General features: G+C 45.7%; 1 protein-coding gene across 6 annotated transcripts in view; it reads left to right on the forward strand.

The window, feature by feature from the left end:
- RGS6 (regulator of G protein signaling 6) overlaps window positions 1-22,165 on the forward strand; it is a 479,670-nt gene that overhangs the window by 398,271 nt on the left and 59,234 nt on the right. For all 6 annotated transcript variants that reach the window (XM_010976555.3, XM_010976561.3, XM_010976565.3 and 3 more), the window contains exons 8-12: window positions 1,791-1,867; window positions 4,306-4,387; window positions 5,836-5,910; window positions 7,374-7,472; window positions 8,557-8,618. In XM_010976555.3, coding sequence (XP_010974857.1) covers window positions 1,791-1,867; window positions 4,306-4,387; window positions 5,836-5,910; window positions 7,374-7,472; window positions 8,557-8,618 — 395 coding nt within the window. The remainder of the gene's footprint in view (window positions 1-1,790; window positions 1,868-4,305; window positions 4,388-5,835; window positions 5,911-7,373; window positions 7,473-8,556; window positions 8,619-22,165) is intronic.

Raw genomic sequence — 22,165 nt, forward strand, 5'->3', positions numbered from 1 at the left:
TCCTATGGGCATCACAGGACCTACGAATGGGTGGAAACAGTAGTGAAGGATGCAGTGTTTACCCAGAGCCTCGGGATCTGGCTAGAGTTTACTTGTTTGTGGGAGCCATGAAACAAATATTTTTGAATGTTATGATCTTCCCAAGCAACCTGAGCAAGGCGGTTCTGTGACTCTGAGCATCCCAGGCACCCAGCCCCTGCACCATCCGCCCTCGTGTGCCAGCAGTCACCACTCTTCCAGAAGACTGCTGTCTGACTCTCCATGCACCCAGTGCAAAGTGCTTTACAGCATGACTACATCCCTTCCTGAACACAACCTACAGGAATAAGCCAGACCGCAGCAGCACGTGCCACTCCGTCCTGTGTCTCCCTTCCCCATGTCCCCCCTGTTTTAGAAAAGCTCCTAGATGGAAACAAGACAGCTCCAAATCCTGACGGATTTTATTCCATTGTCTCTTCTCTTGCCATACAACATTCTACTTTGGTATTTGTACGGAGTATGGCATTAAGACGTTCTTTTGGGTTGAAGTTCTGCCTAAAAGTGGTTAAAACTTTTTAAAAAAAGCATTTTATTTTCAAAATTCAGTCATTTTATAATTTTTTTCTGATCACATAGTCCCTTTATAAAAACAAAAATTCAAACAGCAAAGAAAGGAGAGAAAATAACCTTCAGTCCTTCTCCCTTATGCTTTTTTCTGTACATACATTTCTTTCCTAACCAAAAAAACTTGAATCACACCATAAACATTACTGTGTAAGCTGCTTCTTTCCCCAGTCATACTCTTTCTGTATCAGTAATAATTATCTGCATTATCATTTTTAATGGCTGCCTAGTATTCCATGGTATGTCTGTGTCATAATTTATATAACTGCTCCCCAGTTGCCTGACATTCAGGCTTTACCATCTTTGCTTCCTGTGAACAGTAGAAGAATCAAAGGGACAGTTTTTTGAGGTACTCGTACACCAAGCCTTGGTAATAACCAAGTTCAGCTGGTCTTCAACCAAAGCTCCTTTTATATTAATAATCCACTAATGAGGGTAATCAGTTAATGTTGGCATGAGGGCTGTGAAAATACACAGCATCAGAATTAGGCAGATCATTAGGGGATCTGTCAGACACCCCTCCTCATCGTCCCTACTGTGCCACTAGGTAACTCTCCAGGCTTTGAGAAAAGGCTTCTCCCCTCTTCCTCTAAAGACAACCCTGCATGCCTTTTCTTTCTTTTTGTTCAGGGTTTTCCTTTTGTGAACATCACAAACCTCAGCACTCCCTTCTTTTCCCCTTTTGAATCCAGGCTTTCAAAGTTATTGCCAGGTCCTCTGAGTTCTCCTTTCCTGTCACCTTCCCAGTCCCCGGCTCACTGGAAGATGAGTCTTGAGAAATCCATTGTTGGTTTTGCTCCCAGAGATGTCCAGTCAGTTGCAAAGGCCCCTTGTCCTTTCCCCAAATCCTGCCTGAGCAACCACAAACCATCCTTCCTATCTTCAGTGGCCTTTATGACAAGTGCTGTGTGAGTTGTGTTCTTGTAAAACACACAAGAGGAGAGGAACCAGAGGAACCCCAGAGGCTTCAGATTTAATGGGTGTGTAAATGAATATTAATAGTTCTGCTTTGTACAGCAGGGTCTGGTGCAAAGTCAAATTGGGTTCATGCCCAATGAATTTGAAGGGGGAACCTGATGTTTGGTTGGGAGTAACCAAAATAGATGGCTACCTTGTAATAAGCACAGGTGTCGATGTGCAAACTTACGATGATTAATGCCTTCTTGTTGATTTTTATTTCTCATTAGGAAAACTTAGCAAGACTCCAGAGGGCCTTTGCAAGGAAGTGGGAATTCATCTTCATGCAAGCAGAAGCACAAGTAAAGTAGGTGAACTTAATAGAGACCCTTGCAAAGAGAAAAAGACTCTCTGACTCTGGAATTTGGAGGTGGGGTGACAGTGGGGTTTTCTTCTAGGGCCAGCCGACTGTGGTTAGTCACTGTCTCTCTCATAATAGTAACTGAGCAGAAGTCAAGGTTAGGATGGGCAAGTTGCAGCTCTGTCACCCATGGCACTCTAAAATTTCAAAAGTGTGTGTTCCAGCAAGCAATGGGGTTCCTCCCAAACGTAGAACTCTGGTTCCAAGAAGGTATACCTAATTCCCAGGGAGATTTCCAAATCTCCTCCTGTGCTCAGAGGCTGAAAAACATCAGACCCACTTTACCTGCTGGTCTGGAAATTTCATCTTCATAGGGAAACACAGTGGAGTTTTAGGGAGGCCAACAAGTAGCCCTTCCCCTATACCCCCCCAGCGGGGAGTTCAGAACCAATCTAAGGTAAGGCACAGAGGTCGGACATTTGCAGTCCAAAATGTCAAGTTATCACTGCTAAAACTAGTTACAGGACATGATTTTTAATCTGTGACCACAGACCTTTACCCTGGAATCAAGCTCGCCCACCCTGGGCAGAGCTGAGTATCTGCAGGACCTCCTCCCACCCCGGGGCAGAGTTGACCCCTGCAAGTTTACTGCACACAGAGAACAGGAGTCCTGAGGACAAGCTGGCCCAGGCAGGGCCCAGAAGGACCGACTTGAACTTTCTCACTTTCTTCTTTCAAAGATGCCAATAAGTCAGTCTTCCTCCCCTGGAGAACAAGAGATGAAGGAGGAGAAAAGTTGGTGTTTTCCCCCTATTTTTCCCTCCCAGGGAGTACAGTAGAAATTCTTTCCTTTCTAAGGAAGCATGAGAAGTGGGCAGCGAATGTCCCCCAGTTCACAAACATGGTTGTCAACCAGATCCTTTTGATTCCGGGAGATGGACTTGCTTAGGTGGGGTTCCCTCTTGTCCTTTCCAGCAATGGCCTCTGATTTAGCTACAAGCGTTACAGGGGCAGAGGAAGGGGTGGGGAAAGGCTGCTGAGCTGGGATGAGGCGAGAACTTTTTCTCTGAGCACCGCTTGTACCTGAGCAGCCCCCATGGGTCTTCAGAGGATCCCTGCGCACTCCTGGGCACCACTGCAGCCCATCGCCCAGAGCTGAGTCTCAGGCTGTGTGGGTGACATTAGTCACAGGTACGGTCACAGCTGGGAACGACTTGCAGTGACTGGGTCCAGTGGGCTGCACAGTGCCATCAGGCTCCCCCTCCCTCTGCAGTCTCTGCCCTCCACCCACGAATCCCCACACCTGCCCACCCACCCCTACCCCGTGCTCCCAGCAGCTCCCAGGGGAGGTGCACACCAGGCACTGGATGCTGAGCTGCGGCTGGAAGAGCCCTGGCCCCGGGCGAAGGAGAAAGCAGGAGGGTGGGTGCATGGGTGAGAAGGAGGCAGAACTGAGCCTGTGCACTCAGAAGCCACCAGGAAGCCAAGAGGAGGACTGATTACACTTTCAGGATCACACAGCCTCGCGTGTTACCAACGGAGGGGAAAGTGTCACTTTGTACATATATGGTATACCTCGATTCACTTTTTTGATTAACTCTGTGATTACATTATAATGTGGGCCATTTAAGTACACAGTAATTATCACAAAAATCACAGGGTTATTATGGGTTTATTTCAGTCCAGTAAACTAAAGTACTCCCACGAGAGCCAAGAACCAGAGGTTACATGGCAGTTCACCTGAGTTACTTTTTACTTAGAGAGTATGAAGTAATACGGACTTTTGGGGCGAAGGCTCTTATCTGTGCTCCCGATCAGAACGTAAGGAATCTGTCTTTGTCTTGCACCTGCGTCCTCCCGCCCTCCAGCCCCCCTTCCCCTGAGCTGAGGCCAGTGATCTCTGCCTTCTGGATCTTCTCACAAGCTAGGGCTATTACTCTGCTTTTAGAAAGCCAGATGGTTTAAGTGGCTTCTAAAACACATAGCTGCAGCATTCTGAAGACATTCCAACTCACTGTATCTAAAGCAAACTTTCAAATTTAAGGTTGAAACATTGCAATCTTATGGTTGCATTCCTTCCTATAATTTGAATATGCAGTATCCGTTTTGATGGGGGGGGCATGTCAACAGATCATTCAGTTCTTGTAATCCAATTCTTAATAATTCAGACAGACAGTTGCATTCTTGAACCCTCCTAAAGCTCACCCTGTTCATTACACGTATTTGGTAACTTGTAATCTAACCTAAAGCAAGCTCTCTTACTGTGTGTGGGCTTCTTGAGGTTTCCTTGAGGAAAATACACCCGTATTATACAATTCTGCAGAGAGTTTAAGAGCCGTGGGCACACTAAGGTCCTAAAACACGGGAGCACAGAGCTGGCACATGGATCAGGAAGGAAAACAGAAGACAAAGGCCTCTGATCTCCCGCTTTTTCACTCTTTCAGGATTGATCGGAAAAAGGACAAGACAGAAAGGAAAATTTTGGATAGTCAAGAACGGGCCTTTTGGGATGTGCACAGGCCAGTGGTGAGAAAGCTCTGCTTGGTTCTCTAAGTTTTTTAAAATTTTCTCTCTTCCTTCCCTTAAAAGAAAAGACTGCGTTTGGCCACCAGGCATCTCATTGTTAAGACAATTGCTGACTAAGCTTTGTGCAATAGTTTTGCCATTCATTCATAGAATCTCAGGAGATTTTCTGGAATGTATGTCAGTTACACCTTTTAAAAAGTATCTATCCATGAATATATGGAATTGGAAATGGTGGAGTTGTGGGAATTCCACCTGGGGGACTTTGGGCTCCCAAAGTTTACAGTCCTGAATGAGGCAATTTCCATGTCTACTACATTCAACTCTAAATCTTAGAATATTCTCTTTCAAATGCAACCAGTTGCCATTACTCACAGTAGTCATGTTCTATAAAGTCACCGAGAACACCGAATTTGCAGATACCTACCTTTATCCTGGGAGAAATACAGGGTTAGGTCCCTGCAAGCCTCTGGTCACATTTTCATCAGCTGATCGATATATAACCTTATTCACAATGTGTTTCGGTCTAGAGACACCTTATCTAATATATACTATTGATCACTGACATTGAACTCGCAGCCAATAGCTCTAGAGCTCACACTTGGATGGAGATTTTCCAATATACCTATTTTCTCCATAATACACATCACAGCCTTTTGATACTTAGGAATACTTGACAGCACTAGGCTGGAGGGGTGAGGGGGCAGGTATTTCAAACAGCAAAATCACCAATAAATACACAAAAATGTGTAAAATGTGGTGCTCAATAGACCATGAACAGGCCACTTGTTGACAGCGTGAGATGAACAGGAAGGTGGAGCCTCACTTGGTTCGACCTCACTGGAAACACACACACTGGGCAACTCAAAATTTCTCCTGCTCTGTACAAATGACCAGGAAGGCACCACAGGCATTGCTTGGAGGTTATAAATACATCTTAGCAAGTAGGCAAATTCACAAAGATGAAATCCATGAGTAAGGAGGTTTTCTAATTTCCCATTATTAAAGCAAATCTTGTATTTTCCTCATGAAATGGAACTAGAATGAATAAACTATGTCAGGCTTCCTCAAGGCTGATTAAAACTAAAACCAAAAAAAGAGAGATAGATACTTCCCCATCCTGATACGTCAGTGTGTGAAATAACAAAGGCCGTGACAAGCCATCTCCCCACTTTGAATAATAAATTCACTCATAAACTGTACACTACCCTCTACATATCATCCTTAGATACTATGAGGTGAGCTGTTTTATTTCATATGAGAACTCTGCAGAGGAACGCATATTGAAGATGAGACATCTTTGTAAAAAAAAAGGTTGTAAATGGCAAAATGGAGATAATCATGTGTTATCTGTAACAGGAAAGATAAAGATTGGTTCTGATGGTGTCACTTGAGCCCAATTGGAAGGTTTGATTTTCACTTAGTAATTTATATAATGATTTTTTTCTCAGCCAGGCTGTGTGAACACAACAGAAATGGATATCAGAAAATGTCGACGTTTGAAGAACCCGCAAAAAGTTAAAAAGGTTCGCTAGTTTAGCTGAATTTAAAATTCTTGATGGGAATCACCCTTCCATTTCTGGTACTGTTCAGATAATAATTTGCTAGTTGTAATTCTTCCCCATTTCGTCCTTTGAAGCCATTTCATTCACTCATTCTACAAATATTTATGGGGTGGCTGGCGTGTGCTTGGCACTGTTTCGGCTATGGAAATACAGTGACAAGTGCTACAAAGCCCACAGCCTGGTGGGCATGAAGCAAACCAACAGTGGGAAGTACAGGATGGTTCAGGGACACCAGGAGGGGGCGCCAGACTGAGGGCTTCTTCCCAAGGGCTTCCATAGCAGACTCAAGGGTGCGGAGGTCTGAAGGATAAGTAGCAGTTGGTTCTGGGGAGGCAGTAGAAAGGAAAGGAAACGAAAGGAACAAAAAGTCGGGAAATCCCCAAGGTGAAGGCCAGCTGGGGACTTGTAAACAAATGAAAGTCTTTTAGTACAGCCAGGTCTCCCAAAGTCAAGCCACCATCTCACCCAGCCGTAAGTGCCCAGTGGTCATTCGTGCTTCACTATACTGGGGCAATGGCTCTCGCTCATCTAGATCTGTGACATGACATATGTGTCAGCTTCTTGAATTTACTTACACATTTCGTTCTTCCTTGAGATATTGATGCCCCTTGTATTCAGCGTTATGATGTTAGTCTTAAAATGTCCTCATTTAATCTTTAAAGATCCCCTGATTCTAATGTTCCAGAATTTCATGGAGCCCACATCCACCATATGCAAGCTTTTCTTGATTTTATAGATTTCAGCAATAAATTGTATACCCATCAGGCTTTTATTTCTTTCCCAGAACAAAGATTGTCATTCATCTGACTCTAACAAAAGGAACAGATTAAAAAGTAGCCATAGCTGTGGGGATGTGGAAAAAGTGAGTCCACGAAATGGATTAGCTTAAAAGGAAAAAAATCAGAAACGCTGCCATCTCGAGTTTGTACCAGAAGGGCACATCAGCTGCAGACCAACAGAAAATCTGGAGGGGATCTTTTGTGCATAATCTTCAGCAGTTGCTCTTACACTTTCTCATGTCTCAGAATCACCTGGGGCATTGGATGAAAATGAAGGTCCCCAAAGCACACCCACAAAGATTCTGATTCAAGAGGTCTAGGGTGGAGCTCAGCAATGCACATCTTTACCAAGTATCCAAGATAATTCTTTGCAGATGGTCTATGCACTGTCCTTGAAGAAACAGATAGACAAGAAGACCATTTCAGCTCAATAAAAGGAAGGATTTTCTAACAGTGGTAACCCGAAGATGGGACCAGCTGCCTCAAGAGGCAGGGTTCCCGTTATTGGAGAAATTCAAGAAGAAATTCATCGTCAGGATGTCATAGAGGGAATTAGCAGCATCAGATGAGCGCTTGAACTAGCTGACCCTTCAGGCCCCTTCAACTCTCAAGGTGCGTGATTCAACATTCTTGTTTCTTCTCTAGTCGGTGTACGGCGTGACTGATGAATCCCAGTCGCAGAGCCCAGTGCACATCCCCAGTCAGCCGATCAGGAAAACTACAAAAGAGGACGTCCGGAAACAGGTGAGTGAATTGGCTACTGCGCTCTCAGGAGGAGACGTGGCCAGTTTGAAAACCTTTTGAATGTTCACCTCTGAAGACAGACTGAGCTTTGAGTTCTTGGAAAGTGCAGTGGAAGTCAGCTATGGGTGGCTTGAACCTTTGAGTGCTGTGTGTGAATAATTCACGGAGGCTGGAGAGGAAAAATTCTCCACCTGGTTCCTCCAGCAGTTATTAGAAAAGGACGTAAGTGAGTTAGCCCAGTACCGTGGGCTGACTGGCGTAGTCAGGTTTCCCACAAGACACTGTGGGGGCTGGAGGAGGGAGGGCCCTTAAAATTGTAATACGCTTTCAGCGGAAGCCAGCTCAGGACCACCAACTTTATTGCTCCGATTCAAAAGGAAAGTTGGCAAATAAAACAAGCCTTACTCGCAATGCCATTTCAGCATTGCTTGGTTCCATGTTATCTTAACTCATAATGAGAAGTTAACTGGTCAATCCAGGTCAGCATACACTAGCTAATTACATCACTCCCTTCCGGGGGTTCACTAGTAATGAAGTGATTTCAGAGTCTACTCATTGCATTATTCTTTACTGGCTTCTGGGGGGCACCCAAAGGAGTAAATTGTGAGGGGCCTGCGTTGACAAGTTTATTGTTGGGTGGGGAAAAGGAAGCAGATGTATGTAAAATAGCTACTGGGTGATTCTAGTCAAGGACACCAAGTACATGGGTGCGGTGTAGGTGTGAAAGCTGCTTAGAAGATCACTGGAGAGTAGTCAAACCAGATATTTATGGTGTGTGTGTTACCTCCATGCTGTTGGTAAGCTTTATAGAGTGTAAACAACCTTCAAGTCTGCCATCACTTTTGGGAATCAAGATGAGTTATAACACAGTACAGGAGAACATGTGACATGGGCTAAATTGTAGAGTGTGTTTCTCAAGTGTGATAGGAATTTCCAAAAAAGCAAACTGTAAAGTTGGAGGACTGGAGAAGTCTGTCCAAAGGAAGTGCTGGATCTTGGTGGAAATACAGGATTTGGGTTCCTGGGGTGAAGGGGCGAAAATATTCCCATTTGGTCTTCACACTTCTGTTCTGCCTTTCCCCAGATAACATTTTTGAATGCACAGATTGACAGACATTGTTTAAAAATGTCCAAAGTGGCTGAAAGGTATGTTTCCTTTAATATTACTGCTTTCTTCTGATTTAACAGAGGAGAAATGTTACAGGGTTATGGCTAACCAGCATGTACCAAGAGGCAGACCATAGTCATTTCTTAAGCTGATGGGTGAAAAAACCACAGGCTCTGTGTGAGTACAACCAAGACCTCCCTTGACTGATGCCAAGAAATGTTCTGTTGCAAGCTTTCTGGGGAGTGGCTGCAGGACCTTGCCAATCAAGGAAGAACATCCTTAAAAGCTACATAATGCACTTTTACCTTCAGCCTCTTGATTAATTCAGACGGAATTGCTCCCTTCTCGGCTATAAAACGCCTAGATTCACTTTATAGGGGGAAAGAAATTATGTGTGCCCTTTGAGGTGCTGGCTCCACAAACAGGAGGGGACTGGACCATCAGGAGGCGTTCCACCTCCACACACCATCAACCTCCAAACTGCATCAAATCAGCTGTAAAGAAATATTTGGCACCTCCAGCCTGCCGGCTGCAGAAGCTTTGTGCTACAATCTGCACCAGTAGCTGGTTCCACTCTGTTAACTCATGGGAGACTCAGTGTTGTCAACTAACTGGTCTGTTCTGGGACTCTCAGTGAAGAGGGGAGACTGCCGGGGGTGGGGGTCTGTGTGGAGTAAGTCTGAGCAAGCGGCCCCAGACAGAAGGTTTGTTCATCCATATGCTACCGCTAAAGCGATGACCAGTATCTGAAGGATAAAGGGCTTAAGCTGGGCCTTAGTGTTTATTGGCTGTCACAGTAAAGTAGGTCCTTTAAGCCCACCTCACACAGAGGGCTGGCTGGGTGTTCAACCTGTAAGCCTTTCTCTGCTGGCCCCTGGATCGATCCACATCTTGTTTCTAGATAGATAACAACAAATTGAGGCAAAGAAAACCCTGTTTCCAAACGCAAAACCTGAACTCACGCTTCGCCTTCGGGTGGCCAGAGACACCCCTGGATTGGGGATCATCTCTTTGGTGGCATCTGGTATCTATTCCAGGACTTTGCAGCAGTGTCGCGATTGACACTCGGGGTAGAATACTTCGTTGTTGTAGGAGGCCATCCCGTACATGAGAAGATGTTCGGCAGCATCCCTGAACCCTACCCACTAGACGCCAAAACCCCAGCTCACAGTTATGACAACCAAAAATGTCTCCAGACATTGCCAAACATCCCCAGGAGGGCCAGAATTGACCCTGTTGAGGATTACTGATTTCCCTAACTCACATGCTTGAGAAGGTTGCTGCGGCTGGAGCTCACCTCACATTTAGAACACGGTGTTCTGAAGTCGCAGTTTCAGCCAAGCCTGTCGGCTGGGGAGCCACCTCCCCGCGCTCTCATAATAGGGGACTTTCGGAGTACCAGCTGTAAAACTGCTTTTTAGATCTCACTGTGGTCACCTTTTTCCCAGAAGGGAACATGTGGGGGAAATAGCTGGGATGATTTTGACTCCATTTGTGTCAGAGCCTGTGAGGAACTATGAGCTTCTTTCTCTGTAAAAAAAAGGGACCAGAGTGGCCGGCCTGGTGTTTGTGAGGGTCAGGGCTAGCCTTGGAAGAGCACTTGGAGTTTGCGATCCTAGGAGACCGTGCGTGTGACAGCATCTTTCCTTGGGTCTGGTCGCCTGGGTCCGTGGTTTTGATTATCCAAGTGGGGGAGTGGGTTAATGATGGAGATTCCCAAGCCTAGTGCTGGGGAGTTGGATTCAGTGGTTCCCAGTAGATCTGAAGAAGCCACATTTTAAAAAAAATTTGTGATTGAAGTGTAGTTGATTTACAATGTTAGTTTCAGGTGTACAGCAAAGTGATCCAGTTATATACATACATACATGTACTTTTTTTCTTTTCAGATTCATTATATGTTATTATAAGAAATTGAATATAGTTCCCTGTGCTCTACAGTAGGTCCTTGTTGTTTATCTATTTTATATATAGTAGTGTGTGTCTGTTAATCCCCAACCCCTAATTTATCCCTCCTGCCCTTTCCCCTTTGGTAACCAGTTTGTTTTCTATGGCCATGAGTCTTTTTTTGGGAACCTGCATTTTGAATACTCTGCAGTAGACTGACCAGGTCTCAGGATTTGGGGAAACCACAGTCTACCATTCACAGTGACCTGAGAGCTCACATCAAAGGGGACCCCCAGCTTCGTCTTCTCTTTGGGGTGTGGAGAGAGATCCAAAGCCAGTCAGCTGGAGGGAGGCCAACCTTGCAGGTGTGCCGAGTGGGGGCAACAGCCAGCCCGGTGTGGGAGGGGAGCCTGGCAGCACCTATTGTTTGTTTGTTTCCCTGCGGTCAGGGAGGGGCCCCACCTGGCAGCATCCAATTATGCTTGAGAGGCTGCTCACATTGAAGAGATTATTCATTCCAGCCATCCACTCCTCACTCCCCAGCCTGAAGCTTTCACGAGTCTCCGCCCAGCAGAGACCAGATTTTATTCCCAGCAGCGATAACTGGCAACTTTGCAATGTGACACAAGGGTTTTTCATTAAAGTCACAAGGAAACCCCCAGATAGGAGGAGGGAGAGGAGCCGGGTGTTAGCGGGAGATAAAGCAGCCTGGAGCCTTGGACTGTCAGCGGCTCTGCGAGGGTGGGGACATGGAGGTGGCAGCTGGCCTTGGGTGTGACTGCTCTGCTCGCCAGAGCGATCTCAGGTGGGGACCTCGTCCCCATGCCAGCTCTGGTGTCCCTGGGCCTGCTCCCAGGGGACAGTGGTCATTAACCAGAAGCCATCAGGCAAAGGACCGCAGCCCCTGGAGAACAGGGGCACATCGTTTTTCACTTAGTTCCCCGAAAACTGGTCCTGGGCAGAGGCTGGGGGGAAGGTGGTTATAAAGGTCTGGTTCTAAAAAGGCAAAGGTCAAGGATGAGTCAAAGGGTGCAACCAGACCCAGCTGGAAAAAGAATAAGGAAACTCCACAAACTAAAGGCATAGAACAGAACAATTTAGGGGACGGGTGTGGAACCAGCCATCTGGGTTTGGATCCCGCCTCAGCCATTTTCTAACTGTGTGACCTTAGGCAAGTTGCTTCACCTCTCTGTGCCTCTGTTCCACCTCTTTAAAGGCGAGAGAGCAGTAGTTCTTAACAGGGTCAATGAGTTAATCCATGGCGAGAGCTTGATAAAGTCCTTGGCACTTACTGCACGTGCAGTGAATGTGAATGGTTATTCTCTTCCAGTGCAGGGCTTAATGGTGCTTTGGAAAGGAGCAGAATTCAAGTGCGTAAGATGCAATGAGCTGGGTGTGCCCTGTCCAGAGGAGCAAACAGAGGGCAGGCCAAGCAACGAGGCTGGCCCTGCAGGTGGCAGTTTTGTGTTAACACAATTCCTCCCACCCTCTCTCTTTTCAGTCTCCCACACAGAGAGCCCCCACAGGCTGCCGAGGGCTGGCCCTGCTGTCCGCAGCCTGTGTGCCCTGCCTTGGCTGCCTCCCATGGCACCACTCATCCGGCACTTTTGAGGAGGGAGGGGCTGTACATGAAGAGGCTGGCCCTTCTGTACAGATTTTCTTGGGTCATCCTGATTTCAACTATTCTGTCCCATTGTCCCCAAGAGTGGTCAGATGTCCCCGAAATGCGAACATCATGGCAACCAAACTACATTTCCTGGAAGCAGTACAAAAGCCTTTCTGAAATGTCACCCAAGTTTTGCTTCAGAAAGTGTGGCCCTTGCACACACAAATAAATTTTCCAGATAAATAATGTTAACACTTTAAGTTTTTTTAGTTGAAGCATTGTCAGTTTACAATGTTGTGTCAACTTTCGGTGTACAGCATAATGTTTCAGTCATACATATACATGCATATATTCATTTTCATATTCTTTTTTATTATAGGTTACTATAAGAGACTGGAAATAGATCCCTGTGCTGTACAGTTGAAACTTGTTTATCTATTTTATATGTAGTAGTTAGTACCTGCAAATCTCGAACTCCCAATTTATCCCTTTCCACCCCCTTTCCTTTAACTATTGTGAATGAGAATCTTTCTTAAACATGGTTCATGCTCTTGCCTTTTTAAAGAAAGGACACTGCACTGCACTTCAGTTTTCTGGATAACTCCGATCAGTGTTCTCATATTGTGCTCGAAACTGTCAGTGATCAGGGTCTCACTAAGTGCCACAAAATGCTTCCCTTTCCTAAACAGCCCCAGACCATTATGTTGAGGGTCTGTTTCTGCTTTTTAGTCCCTAGCTTGTTTTCTTGTTCCTGTCTTCACACTTGTCTCCAGTAGCCCTTCTTCTTCTCTAAACTAATCCCACTTCCAACCTATAGCAGACCAGGTGTATTAGTTAGCTATTGCTGAGTAACAAACCACCTCAAAACACAGTGACTTCGAACAACAGGCATTTACTACTGCTCACACGTCTATGTGCCAGTCTGTGTGCTCACATGTCTGTGCACATGTGTCTTTGTACACATGTCTGTGTCTGCGGGGCTGCCCTGTGTCTGTGTGCCTCTGTGGACTGGGCCAGCAGCTCTGCTAATCCTGCCTGGGCTCTCTCACGAGTTTGGTTCAGCTGGCTCAGGATGACCTCAGCTGGGACCATGGGGCTCCCCCTCACATGGTCTCTCATCCTCTAGCAGGCTAGTTTGACCTTGTTCACGTGGGGATAGTAGAACTCCAAGAAAGAGAGCAGAAGCATGCAGAGCACCTTGAGGCTTGGAACTGGCACTCTGTCTCTTCTGCTGTGTTTTGTCAACAAAAGCAAACCACAAGCCCAGACCAGATGCAAGGGCTGGGAAAATTGACTCCATTTTTTAAACTGATCTACCACACTAAGAAATCAAATAACCGAGTTCCTTAGCCTCAATCCTAAAGCAAGAGGAAAGAGTCTGTGTGCTTTTCTGAGTAACAGACAGTGAGCCTTAGAGCATAGAGTTTATTTCATTGTAGACTCTGTTCGGAGGCCCTTTTGGTCACTTATCTACCTATGTTTCCTCAGTAGTTGAAGTTGCCAAATAGATGAGGTCTTCCTTTTTGCCAGAGTCCTCAAGGGAATCCATTATTTATTCACCCAAGCCTTCCAGCACTGAACAAACCAACTTTGAAAAGGCAAAAATCTATATGTTTTAGTTCCAAATAATCTGGAAAGTCTCTATTTTGCTATTTCCCCAGAGACTTCTCCCCACCGTTGGTGGCACTGAGCTCCAGCCAGTCCCTGCACAGATCACACTGCACTGCCCCACGCAGAGAGATGGCATTGTGTCATTTTATATCTGCTCCTGTATGTGGCTCGTCCTTACCCCATCCCTCAGAGCCATCTGTGCATCACAACTGACTGCTGAATTGATTTTTTACCATCACCTTGCTTGTCCACATCTGAGATCACTGCTGCTCCCTGAAATTGGAGCTGGTCCCTCCTCTGCTTCCTGACCTCTGTGATCATGAAATGTAATTAATGAAACAAGATAAGACAGCAAGGGACTGCATACCCTAAGGGTCTATTAAAAACCTGCTAGGGTGATGGAAGTCCGTGAACTTCATGTCTAATGAGAGTTTCAGGGGAGGAAGAAAGGGGTCCAAGAGGTCCTTATGACTTTGCTTTAATGCGATTCCAGACACCACCGGGTCTTTGCTTCTCCTTTCTCTCAGCCCACATTAGGTGATAGAAAAGACATAATCAGAGGTAACACTATAGCCAGAATGACTCCATCCAGGCCAAGATCGAGAAGGGTCACAATACCCGGCCTGGCATATTCTCTTCTTCCTGGGGGGCTAAATTCACCTTCACGTCCCTTCCCTCATCCCGAGTTTCTCTGTTGCGTATGTTTTCTCTGGGTGACCTGAAATTAAGGAACTCTTTATGTTCTCTCCCCTCTCCATCTTCTCCAACATGAAAAACAAAATAAATTAATGAATTAACGAGAACCAAGCTGTCTTCTTCCCTGTCTGTGGTGCTACCCTGCTTTCCACTCTCTTCCTAATCATATCTCTTCCTGCCTGGGTCCCTTTTGTGCATCATTTAGAAACTGCACAAACCAAAAAGGGGTACGAACACCCGCTCCTATTCACCCCTTCTCACAGTCAGTCTCCAGGTTTCCTTCCCGCGGAGAGACGTGAATTTCCCAAGGAATACAGTAGCACATTTGTGTTGTGTTTGTAAAGGAGTAATGACAGTCACTATCCCATAATGCTTTCTATTCTGTGCTTTTGTTTCCCTTTAATAATCATTTCCCCCAGCTGCAAGCCATCCCTCTTTGTCCATTCTCCCCTGCGTCTAACAGCATCTCTCCATCTTCTTCCTCACCTGCTTTGTAAATCAAATGCCATGTATATGCTTCACTCTTGGGTTTCTGTGTAGGGAAAACCCAGTCCTCCTTGCCCTGTGTTTCTCCTTTCCTCTCACGCTCCTACCACACTCATGGCACTTCTGACACCAGATGTGTGGGGATTTTTCCTTACACCAGGCAATGACACCAGCTGGATGTCCCGCAATTTAACGCAATTCTGGCACTGTCTACCTGGAGATAGCATCAGATCCCATAGATTAAGGTCTCAGTCCCTTAAGACGACTCCCACCCACTTCAGATGCCAGTCGTATTAGGTCCCTGGGTTACCCACAAATTCTAACTTGGCTACAAATCAGAGGTTCCCATGACCCCTTCCTTGGGTCTGATTAATTTGTAGTGTCTCACAGAACTCAGGAAAACACTTACTTCCTTACAAGTTTATAAAAGGATATGATAAAGGATACAGATGAACAGCCAGGTGAAGAGGTACACAGGGCAAGGTCTGGGAGGGTCCTGAGTCCAGGAGCTTCTGTCCCTGTGGAGTTGGGGGGCGTCACCCTCCCAGTGTGGATGTGTTCACCAACCTGGAAGCTCTCTGAGTCCCATGCTATTGGGATGTTGTGGAGGCTTTGTCACATAGGCATGATCAATTATTAACTCCATTTCCAGCTCTGCTCCCGTCTCAAGAATAGTGCGTGGGGCTGAAAATGCCAAGCTTCTAATCATGGCTTGGTCTTTCCAGTGACCAGCCCCCCCACCAGGAGCCATCCATGAGCCCACCCAGAGCGGCCTCATTAGCACAAAAGACTCCTATCACTCAGGAGATTACAAGGGTTTCAGGAGCCCTGTGTCAGGGCCCCAAACACATATTTTCTATTATTTCACAGATTCCTTCTTAGGCACCCCTCCATCCATGATGGACAGCATCTCTTTTTCCTCCAAATCACCCACCATACTTTTTGGGGTAACACTCCATACAATTTGTAGCAAAAATTATGAGTCTTTTGTTGTTGTTGTTGTTGTTGTTAAGGGAGAGAGGATGAAATCTAAACTTTTTTCTCAAAAATTTTCAAGTGGTTAGACTAAAAGTTTTCTAAATTCCTGTCTATTATTTCCTTCCTCCCCAGGTTTATCAAAGGAGACCTTCATTAGCAGTCTAAGTGGGAGAGGTTTCATTAATAGCCCCCATTATATATAATATAGAGAGGTAATAACTCTGCCTTACATGTGTGTGTAACTCCACAATATATGTATATATGTAATAACCCATGACTGGTGGATGGAGCTGGAAGCTGTGACTTTGCCGGTAGCTCAGCGCCAGCATCTTCCCGTGATCTGGGGAGCTGTTCACTAATTCATGAAACAAGTAGGTGCTGAATAATATCAGCTAAATGACTGGCTAACCACAGGCTGTTCCCCTGGTGGCCACGTGGCAAAGTTTTGCCACTCACCCTAAGGAGATGGGCAGTAGTATGTGGACCCATCAGCCAGCTCCACACCTCCACCCAAGGACTATTTCAAAATACCGGATGATGGTGGATAGCACATTTGCTAACAATTGGTACATCCACATCTTCTGAAGATGTGAGAATTCTGTCATTTGAAAATGACAAAACCATGTACGAGTCAGGAGGCAGGGATAAGGGGACAAAGATGTTAAAACTGCTAGATGAGAAATTTTGTTCCTAATGGACCGCCTCTGGATTTCCCATGTTTATTTTCTTCATCTCCTTCTGTAATCATCAGTTCAGGCTGCTGTAACAAAACACCACAGACTTGGTGGCTTAAACAACATTCATTTTCTCACAGTTCTGGAGGTTGGAGGTCCATGATCCAGCTGCCCACAGGGCTGGTTTCTGGTGAGGCCTCTCTTCCTGGCTTGCAGACAGCCACCTTCTGGCTGTGTCCTCACATGGTCTTTCCTCTGTGCACACACAGAGGACAGAGAGCTCTCTGTCTCTTGCTTTTCTTATAAGGACGATCCTATCAGATTAGGGCCCCACCCTTATGACCTCACTTAACTTTAATTACCTTCTTAAAGGCTCTGCCTCCCAAAACAGCCACATTGGAGGTTAGGGCTTCGACTTACGAAGTTTGGGGAGGGACACAATTCAGTCTGTTAACACCTCCCCATTCAGCTTTTGTGCCGCTGGTACCCAGCAGTCAGTGCACCGATGCTGTTTGTGTGCTGTTACGTGCCAGGCATTCTTGAAAGCTCTTTCCATGCCTCTCTTTTGTGCTCCCTCTGTGCTTTTCCAGTTATCTCAAGGCTTCCTGTAGTTACCAGTATTGACTTTAGACTCATGTAGTACTTTGTACTGACCATTGCTCCCACCTTCATTGCCTGCCTGGCTTTGTCATTGTCTTTGTGTGTCCCGAGCAGACTCTGTTCATCTTGCTGTCTGTGCCCTGCAAGGAAGTGCATGCTCTAGGGGAGAGGAAACCTCTCTGGCTAATGCTACCAAGGGCTGCCTCGATGAATTGCCTTCACATCCTCATTACCTTCATCCTTTTTTCAACTGTATTATTTGGTTCCAAGTAATGCAACCCCAACCTGGACCCAGGTCAGCTAAAAGAAACATATGTGGGCAGAATACAAGGGGGTACTGCAAACTTGAACTCTGGGAAGGGCTGTGATCCTACTAAGCTCAAGAATAGCTGGAGCCAGGGCCTCGAGCACCTGAGACCCCGTCTTCATCTCTGGTCCTGCTGCACTCCCCGCGATGGCCTCATTCTCTTTCATCACAGAAAGATGTTAGGAAACAGGACCATCTCCAGCCCCTGAACTTTGTCACTTTACAATTGCTACTGCTGATGCTGGAGAAAAAGGATGTTAACTCAGCTTGTGTCAGGTGTCCACTCCTGAACAAGCCATCCATGGGCAGGAGCAGGGCTTATAAGTACACGGCACCACCTTTTATCTACCTCCACACCTAAAGTCACCCTGTGTACATGTTGGGGTGCAATTCCCAGGAGGTGGGTAGAACTGAGCAGAAACCCAGAGACGTCCTCTGTGCTAGCTCACCCACTTTGGAGGACTTCTCACCATCCAGGATCCCTACCTGCTTCATGCAGACCCCGAGGAGACGCAGCACAAGGGTCAGCGCAGCCAAGCACACCCAACTATATCTCTAGACAGTGCTTCTGTCTCTATTTTTGCTCCTTTCACACCTAAGAAATGGCACTGGACAGCCAGACTCAGACCTAAAGGCCTTTTACTCCCTGCATGAAGCTAAGATCTTAAAGTAGCCAGCTCTTTGTTTCTTTCCTCTGGCTCCCACCTTGGAGGCCCTAGCTCCTAAGCAGAAGGCACCTCCAGCCCAGATGAGAGAGACAAGAGGGCAAGAAAAAGGCAAGCAGTCCTCCCTTTCCCTCCCTGCACAGTTTCCATCCAGTCTGGTGATGTGGAGACACAGAAGGGGAGAGGAGGGCATCTTCCCTCTCTGCCCATGTGGGGTATTTTTCACCTCTTCTCAGTCCTCTGCCACCCCAGCTATAGAGCTGACCTTCCTCCACTCTCTCTGGGAAGGATCAATCACAGGAAGCCAGGAGAGCAGCTAAGGCAACAGACAGCTGCAAGTCCACGCCGCCCATAGGAGCCCCCAAGAGAAGGCGGTTTACTGTCTCCTGTCTTTTCCACGCAGTGAAGGTGGCAAACAGGACAAACAAGGGAACACAGACTCATGAACACTGGGTTTATTTGCATGGGTCGTGACAATGGCAGTGAAAACATGTTGGGACCAGTCCCAAAGAGTATCCTGTGTCCACCTTTTATCTACCTCCACACCATCCCCCAGGTGATCTCATTCTCTGCCTTCTGGGCACAGATTGCTTTCAAATCACACTTGTGGAAGGCGGCATAATGGTCCCTCAAGGATGTCCGTGTCCTAATCCCCAGAACCTAGGATTATGTTAGGTTACTGGTGAAAGGGAGTTGAGGTTGCCGATGGAATGAAGATCACTGATCTTAGCTCTCTCTTCATGTGTTCCTCCACCTATATCCTTGATGCCTGCCTGGACCACCTCCCAGGACGTGGAGCTAGGTCATAGGAACAACTTCATTCACACTCATTGCCTGTTACATAGTCGTATCTTGTGCCCCTGGGTGGTTACAAAATCCCACCTTGGGCTTTCGACCACTTCCCTTGAACCAACATCACCGTTAAATCTCACCACCTTTCCTCCACCCACTCTTCTGAATACCCCCAGATTTCTCTGGGGATATTATAGCTAGTGATGCTCACAGTGGCTCTCTGGCCTTTTAAGACTCTGCTGCCCTAGGCTGGGCAGTGGACCGCTGCCTTCATTGCCTTTCCTGCAGCAACTGGGAGCCCACATGCTGTCTCCTCGAGTGCCCAAGTACACTGACCCTTGAATAACTCGGGGGTTAGGGGATATGACCATCACACAGTTGAAAATTCACGTACAAAGTATAGTTGACCCTCTGTATCCATAATTCTTTGTGTTGGTTTCTGCATTGGTGAATGCAACCAATGACAGATCGTGTACTACTACAGTATCTATTAGAAAAAAGCCTGAGTACAAGTGGACCAGCAAGGTTCAAACCTACGTTGTTCAAAGGTCAACTGTACTCACTCCAGCCTCGTCTGAGCCTCCTGGCTCTCCTCTCTCCCCAGCTGCTCATTCCTGGCTCCATCTGAAGACCTATGCACGGGACTTGGCCCGGCTGTTGGACCTGCCTTGACAGGTTGGAGGTGTGGCCACATGGAAGGCCTAATAATACACAAGCTGGGGTTGTGGGGAGGGTCTGGTAAGACCTCCAGCCTGACTCACAGAAAGCTAAGGAAGGGTGATGGCGGGGTGGGGATTTTTTTCCATCCCTATGTTTTACTTCTGGGAAATCCATTTCTGGTTAAAAAAATGTTTTTCCTTGAGCCCAGAAAAAACCCCATACACCTACAGTCAATTAATCTTTGACAAAGGAGGCAAGAATATACAATGGAGAAAAGACTGTCTCTTCGACTTCAGAAAACCAGACAGCCACATGTAAATCAATGAAGTTAGAACATTCCCTCACACCATACACAAAAATAAACTCAAAATGGCTTAAAGACTTAAATATAAGACAGGACACCATAAACCTCCTAGAGGAGAACATAGGCAAGACATTCTCTGACATAAATTGTAGCAACACTTTCTGAGGTCAGTCTCCCAAAGCAATAGAAATAAAAGCAAAAATAAACAAAAGGGACCTAATCAAACTTAAAAGCTTTTGCACAGCACAGGGAACCATAAGGAAATGAAACAGTAACCTGCAGGCTGGGAGAAAATATTTTCAAACAATGTGACAGACAAGGGTTTAATTTCCAAAATATATAAACAGCTCATATAACCAATAACAACAAAAAACCAACCCAATCAAAAAATGGGCAGAAGACCTAAGTAGACATTTCTACAAAGAAGACATACAGATGGCCAGTAGGCACATGAAAAAATGCTCAGTATCACTAATTATCAGAGAAATGCAAATCAGAATTACAATGAGGTATCATCTCACACCAGTCAGAATGGCCACCATTAAAATGTCCACAAACAATAAATGCTGGAGATGGTGTGGAGAAAAGGTAACCCTTCTACACTGTTGGTAGGAATGTAAATTGGTGCAGCCACTATAGAGAACAGTATGGAGGTTCCTCTAAAAACTAAACACAGGCTTACCATATGATCCAGCAGTCCCACTCCTGGGCATGTATCTGGAGAAAACTCTAATTCAAAAACATACATGCTCCCCAGTGTTCATAGTAGCACTATTTATAATAGCCCAGATGTGGAAACGACCTAAATGTCCATCGACAGATGATTGGATAAAGAAAACTTGTACACACACACACACATGCGCACACACAATGGAATACTACTCGGGCATAAAAAAGAGTGAGATAATGTCATTTGCAGCAACATGGATGGACCTAGAGATTATCATACTAAGTGAAGTAAGTCAGACAGAAAGACAAATATCATATAGTATTACTCATATGTGGAATCTAAAATATAATACAAATGACCTTATTTACAAAACAGAAACAGACTCACAGACATAGAAAACAAACTTATGGTTATCAACGGGGAAAGGGTGGGGAGGGATAAATTAGAAGTTTGGGATTAGCAGATACAAACTACTATAGATAAAATAAATAAACAACAAGGTCCTACTGTATAGCACAGCAATATCTTGTAATAACCTATAATGGAAAAGAATCTGAAAAAGAATATATGTGTGTGTGTGTATGTGTGTGTATATATATATATATATATATATATATATATATATATATATATATATATATATATTTAACTGAATCTCTTTACTGTATACCAGAAATTAACATAACATTATAAATCAGACATATTTCAATTAAAAATTTTTTTCCTCAAACTTGTAGATGACTAGTTAGATGAAGGCCCAGCCTTTGCCTTGGGCTGCCAAGTAGAAGCCTTTTATCAGAGATTCACAGTCACCAGAGACTGAGGTCACTGGGACAGCAAGATGCAGACATTCGGGAGGACAAAGGGGTCATGGCTGAGCAGAGCCCCATGGACTACACCCATCGTCAGATTTTACCACTGTGAATGCCCAAATGCCTTATAATCAGGAAAGCCCCCAACACCCCATCCTGCCTCAGACACTCCGGAGCATCTCGGTGTGACCTGTAATCTCTTGAATAGACCTAGGTTACCTGCTGCTGGTTTGTTATTGTACCGATCTGAGCAAAGAAGTCAGGTGGTCCACTGTGCCCTCCCCAGGCTCACACCCAGGTGCTTTCATGTTCCTTGCAGTGGGTTGAATAGAGCCCCCCACCTCAAAAAAAAAAAAAAAAGACAAGTGCAAATCCTGACCCATGGGACCTGGGAATAAATGTGACCTTATTTATAAGAAGTCTTTGCAGATGCAATGAAGGATCTTGATATGAGATCATTCTGGATGACCCAGAGAGACCCTAAATCTAATGCCAAGTGTGCTTATAAGAAAGAGGAGAGAAGACACAGACACAGAGGAGAAGCCGTGTGAAGACAGAGGCAGAGACTGGAGTGATGCAGCCACAAGTCAAGGATGGGTCACCCGGAGCCACCAGAATCTGGAAGAGTCAAGGAAGGACTCTCTCCTAGAGACGTCTGAGGGAGCATGGCCCTGCTGACACCTCAATTTCAGACTTCTAGCCCCTCGAAGTGAGAGAGAATAAATTTCTGTTGTTTTAAGCCACCGGTTTTGTCATAATTTGTCACAGCAGCCCTAGAAAACTGACATATTCCTTAATGTGACACCCCATTTCTCTCAGAAAGAATGAAATTAGCCCACG

This window comes from Camelus dromedarius, chromosome 5 (genome assembly GCF_036321535.1).
Source record: "Camelus dromedarius isolate mCamDro1 chromosome 5, mCamDro1.pat, whole genome shotgun sequence".
NCBI lineage: Eukaryota > Metazoa > Chordata > Mammalia > Artiodactyla > Camelidae > Camelus > Camelus dromedarius.